Consider the following 6195-nt stretch of genomic DNA (forward strand, 5'->3'; position numbering starts at 1 on the left):
AACCGTTTTACTTGTCCTGTGTAATCATAATGAATAACTTGCGCTTAAGTCATTATGTTGCCAAATTCTGTAGACATATAGGGTCTCAACATAATTGATGCCTATTCAACTTCTATCTTAATTGTGGATGCTTGGTAGAATGGTAATTGTGCAACGAAAGTTGGCTTTTATCAGTTTCGTGTTGTTCGATTAATATCATCACCGTTACATGCTAAGGGTAATAACAATAACTATTTAATGAAGTAGTAATGAAGTTATGAACTCATGTGTGTTTAATATTGTTAATTCACGTGTTAATTTAAGTGTTTTATTCTCATAGTTAATCGTAGTTAATAATTAGTTAATCAACCTTAAGTGTTATTGTCTTGACATTGAGAAGTAATCATACATTGGTGAGTAAGTGTTAATTAAATATAATTAATCAGAGTCTCTGTGGGAACGAACTAGAAATCATTTTATATTAATTGTGAACGCATATACTTGTGTGAATTATTAGCGCATGCTTTGTGCCTAACAACAGTTGCTTCTCTCCCAACCTTTGTAGAACACCTGAGGATTGCCCTACAAAGGATGGGAGAGAAGCAACTATATGCTAAGTTTTCAAAGTATGAATTCTGGTTGGAGTTGATTAAGGATTATGACTGTTCTATTAATTTCCACCCAGGCAAAGCCAATGTAGTGGCAGGCACCTTGAGCAGAAATGAAAGATTGAATGTAATTAAGATTGCTGAGGAATTAGCAAAAGAATTGGAAAAGTTGGAAATTGAAGTTCGAATACCAGGAGGTGATAAGGAGCAATTATATGAGATTTCTTTCTAGCAAGAACTAATGGAAAAGATCTTGGTAAGGGGGTCGTGTTTATGTAATATTATGAGTTTAGTTGTATTATATTGTAGTTTGTTGTTGTTCCTGACATCAACTCATGACCCCGAGGTTGACACCGTCACACGTCAAGCACTTGCTGACCCACTCTGCTACATCCTTTTTTTCATGGTAGGCCACCAATAATATTCTTTTAGGTCACGGTACATTTCTGTACTTCCTGGGTGGATTGAATACCTGGAGCTGTTTCCTTCATGCAACAGCTCGTCCTTTAGTTCTTGCACATTCGAAACCCAAATTCGGGATGCATACCTCATGATCCCTCTCTCATCATTCTCGCATCTGACCTCCTTACCGATCAATGTTTCTCTTTCTTCATTCATCTGTTTCACTTGACACACTCGTATTTTCTCAGCTAGTTCCGGTACTAACCTGATTTCAAATAGTCCTTAATCAGCTCTAGCCCTCTCCTCTGTCTCATGTTTCATTTCTTCTGTGTGAAAATATACTTGAGGCTCTTATGGTCTGTGTAAATCTCATATTTTTCTCCATACAGGTAGTGTCTCCATATTTTCAGGGAAAACACTTTGGCTGTTAATTCTAGGTCGTGGGTAGGGTACATTTTCTCATATTCTTTTAACTGCCGAGAGGCATACGCAATCACTTTTCCGTGCTACATGAGCACACACCCTAACCCCTTGTGCGAGGCATCGATGTATATTACAAACTCTCCCTTTCCATCGGGAAGAGTGAGTATTGGTGTTGACCCCAGTCTCTTCTTCAGCTCTTGAAAGCCCTCCTCACATTTCTCTATCCACACAAACTTCTCCATTTTCCGGGTAAGCCTAGTTAATGAGCCGGTTATCTTGGCAAACTCTTGCACGAATATCTGATAATATCCTGCTAAGCCCACAAAACTCCTAACCTCGGTTGGGGTAGTCGGTCTTTCCCAATTGGTACTGCCTCTATCTAGGCGGGGTCGACTAGAACTCCTTCGCTACTTACTACATGTCCTAAGAACTGAACCTCCTTTAACCAAAACTCACATTTTGAGAACTTGGCATACAAATTTTTATTCCTTATAATCTCTAAGACTATCCTCAAATGTTCTGCATGTTCTTGTTCTATCTTTGAGTATATTAGAATATCATCTATAAAGACTAGCACATATATTTCTAGGTACTTCTTGAACACTCTGTTCATCAAATACACAAAGGATGCGGGTGCGTTGATTAACCCAAATGACATGACTAAGAACTCATAATGTCCATACCTAGTGCGAAAGGCAGTCATTGGTATATCTTCAGGTTTGATTTTCAACTGGTGATATCTTGTTCTCAAGTCTATTTTGAAAAAGTGCACAACACCTTTAAGCTGGACGAATAGGTCATCAATCCTAGGGAGAGGGTACTTATTCTTGATGGTCAATTTGTTCAACTCTCGATAGTCTATGCATAATCTCATACTACCATCCGTCTTCTTTACAAACAGCACTGGTGTACCCCATGGTGACACACTTGGTCTTATCATCCCATTATCTATCAATTCTTGTAGTTGAGAAGCTAGTTATTTCATCTCAACTAGGCCAGTCTATAGGGGGCCTTAGATACTGGTGTTGTTCCTGGTGTTATTTCTATAGAGAATTATATCTCTCTGTCGGGTGGGAACCCCGGTAAGTCTTTTGGAAAGACATCCTCGAATTCATTCACTACGGGTATGTCCTGTATGTCAGGGATTTCCTTCTTAGTATCCATCACATAAGCCAAATAGGACTCATTACCTTTCTTCAACAAATTTTTTGTCTGAAACATGGTTAGAAATTTATGGGTCTTTCGTTGACCTTTAAACATTATCTCCTTACCATCTTGCACTCTTATTCTTACCTTCTTTTTCTTACAATCTATCTGCACTCCATTACTGGATAACCAGTCCATTTCTATGACCATATTGAATTTTCCTAACACAAATGGGATTAAGTCAACCTCAAAGGCTTTCCCTTCTAGTTTCAATTTACATCTATGGTGTACTTGATTAACAGGAATGATTTCTCGGTTTGCTATTTCTACTTGTAATACCTCACGTAAAGGTACAACATTAAGGTTTAATTTATTAGAAAAATTTCTAGATATAAATGACTTGGTCGCTTCGGAATCAAATAAAACATTTACATGTTCAAAATTTAATAGAAGGGTACATGATATCACATTAGTATTCCGGACAACATCCTAAACGGTCATGTTGAAAGTCCTAGCAGCTGGGGGCCGGCTGGAAGTGGCTCTTCTCATTCCTAAAGCCGGTGGCCTGTTGGTGGGGCAATCCTTCCTTACGTGTCCTATCTTTCCACATTGGAAACATGTCATTCCTGGCTGTGGGCAACTTGGGGCGAGGTGTCCTAGTTGGTTGCACTTCAATCATTTCAGAGGGGCTCTCGCTTGGACACACACTCTAAGGTGTCTCTTTCCGTAGTTCGACATTCTGTTATATGGGTGTGGGGTTGGCTGTGAAATGTCACCCTAGATGGTCCGTTGCCCTGGCCAACACTCTCACTTGGGGCCTTTCTAAATTCGGGGCCTCTCGCAGGTTGGGACACCACTCCCTGACGAACCCGATCGGAAGGCTCTTGTTCCCGGTTCCTCCTCCTCCTTGACTTCCTATTTTCCTTTTCCTACTTTCCTTCTCTTTCAAAATCTGCTCGCTACCTAGCTTCAGTAATCGAGGCCTTCTGCACTAGGGTGGCATAATCTGTCAGCTCTAACATTACTACTCGGTTCTGGATCCATTATTTCAGACCAAGCTGAAACCTTCGTGCCTTCTTCTCCTCCGTATTCACAAATTCTGGTACAAATCCCGATAGCTCAGTAAACTTGGCCTCATACTCCGCCATCGTTATTCTATCTTATTTCAGCTCTAAAAACTTGATCTCCATCTGAGTCTCCATAAACCTAGGGAAATACTTGTCTAAGAATAGTCGTATGAATCTATCCCATGGGATCACAGCGTCAGTCTCGAGTTTACGCTTGGACTCCCACCAATAGTTAGCTTCCTCCTTCAGCGTGTAAGAGGAGAAGATGGTTTTGTGTCGTTTGTCCACACCTAGTACCTCGAAAGACTTCTCTATCTCCTTAATCCAGGCATGTGACTCAACGGGGTCGGCAGATCCTAGAAACTCTGGGGGTTTGAGAGACATAAACGCCCTAAAGGAGGTAGCAGCAGTTTGTTGGACAACATGTGGCGGTGGTGGAAGGGGCTGTTGGTCAGGTTGGCCCTTAAAAGATCCATAAATTCATTCATGGGGTTTCCCCTTGGTGGGTATCCTTAGCTTCTTCCTCTATATATCCTTCGTCATCAAATTCATTAAAGTCTAGGTCCTCTTCACTCTCCTCTTTCACTATAAGGTTAGGTTTATTATGTCATTAATTAACAGATTCTGCAGGCTAAGCCCTAGTTCCTCTTCTACGAGGTGGGATCATTCTGCTAATGAAAATGGTGTTGATACAGTTTCATATTCTTATACTTGGATTAATTTATTTATAGGTAAGCATGTATTTAAATATTTAGCATGCTTTTATCAAGGTCCAATAATAAGGTAAGACAATTTCTTTATAACTACCAGATAATATATAATAGGGTCTCCCAGATACGTCATGGGGACAATAACCACCATCCAAATTCATACGTGTTTCTGAATACAATACATCAACTACATAATCCTCAATACTGAATAACAAATACATATATTGGGTACCCTGAAGGGATAGAAATGTTATCTACTACTAGCTATCCTAACAAAATTGGTGACAAGTCACCCAGCCCTTTAGAAGGTCTATAGGTGGTCACTGGTCTCTCAGTCTGAGTCACTGCGCGTGAGGTCTCGAACCCTCCTCATCACTCCCGCTAGCATCAGCTCAGCATCAACTACTGGAATATATCCCCTCATCACTGTTATCCTCATCTGTACTCGAGTATGGAGCTCAATCCCATCAATCTCTCGGCGAGCTATAGCCGGGGAAGCAACCCTGAAGTCCCCGGGGTAGCCTAGCCTGATAGCTCTCTCAGCGGTCAGTGCCTGTCGAAGCTCCACAATGGGGTAGATGTTGCGGTGATCTCAACATTCAGCTGAGCCACTATCCAGTCATGCACGGCTACATGTATGGTTAGTAGGGGTGGTAGGGGTGAGTCCGGATCACTGGAGGTTATTTCATGAATCTCATAAGTTTGTGCCTTCATATTGTCATCCTCGTCCTCATCAGCGAAGGGCAAGGGGCTCAGTATCCCTGGGTGAGATGTTGGAGGGTGAACGGTCGGGAGAGGGTACATCTCTATGTCTGTCCAGTCTATGTCATCGCCCTGGGGCTCCTCAACATCATCAGCTATAGGGGTAGAGAAGTCAGTCTCCTCCTCTGGGGGATCCTCGGTAGGGTCATCATTTAAGTCATCAATAGGTGGATACTCCGGCTCGGGAGTAGGGTCACGCTCAGGGGCCACAACGTCCTCAACAGGGTCAACCTCCCTTATAAGCTCCACTGGTACCTGACACAATAGGAAAGGTGTTACTAACTTAGAGTCGGGATTCCCTTGAAGGTAAAACTGCCAAGACTACCCATGCAGTCTGATGGTGAACTCGAGTTGAGTTCTAATTGATTATTATTATTATTTTATTTCTACATATTTTATCTTATATCGTTTCCAAGTTTTAATAACCTAAGGCTCTAATATCATTAATGTGGCGCCCCAAAATTCGGGGTCAGGGATCTAGGAGGCCACACCATATTGAATCATATTTAACACTTATCTCGTAAAACAATATATAAATACTCACACATTTATGACCCCACAATTATCAACACAAACACTTACATGTTATTGTCTTGGAAACGAACAATTCATTACTATAGTTTATCAAATCCGCAAAATGATAGTTATTACAGACCAAAAGTAATTCAGTCTTACCACGGGTATAACCTTTATTTAAGGTTAGACCGGTGGCCAAATATATTGTTGTGGATATGTTATGAACTTGATGATTTCATTAACAAAACACCTTGGTAGATTTTACTTAGTAAAAAATGTAGCACTCGACGGATAAGGATTATAGTCCTGATGGATAACTCAATATAGTCCCGACGGATGATGATTTATTATCCATCGAGTGAGTAGCTTGTGTAACAATAAGTCTGTAGCACATTTCTGTAAGTAGTACTCAAGTCATGTTGACTTTAACTAGATATGCAGAATAGGTTGATTAATTGTACATAGATGATGTCTTGTAATTCTGCATAAATGAAATGAAGTCTAGTGACAGATTGCTAACCGACAGATAAACAACAATGCCATTCGATGGATGATCAACAAAATAACCCGACGGATGATCAT

At 40.7% G+C, this 6195-nt stretch overlaps 1 protein-coding gene across 1 annotated transcript; it reads right to left on the reverse strand.

Moving 5' to 3' along the window:
• Positions 1 to 2465: 2465 nt before the first annotated feature.
• LOC141691086 (uncharacterized) lies at positions 2466 to 3706 on the reverse strand. The gene is made up of 2 exons (XM_074495829.1): positions 3613 to 3706; positions 2466 to 2965 (listed from the first exon to the last, which is right to left on the reverse strand). Exons 1-2 carry the CDS (start codon positions 3704 to 3706, stop codon positions 2466 to 2468), a joined length of 594 nt encoding a protein of 197 aa, XP_074351930.1.
• Between the last annotated feature and the right edge of the window lie 2489 nt (positions 3707 to 6195).

The sequence above is a fragment of the Apium graveolens genome, chromosome 10 (genome assembly GCF_009905375.1).
Source record: "Apium graveolens cultivar Ventura chromosome 10, ASM990537v1, whole genome shotgun sequence".
NCBI classification, from domain to species: Eukaryota; Viridiplantae; Streptophyta; class Magnoliopsida; order Apiales; family Apiaceae; genus Apium; species Apium graveolens.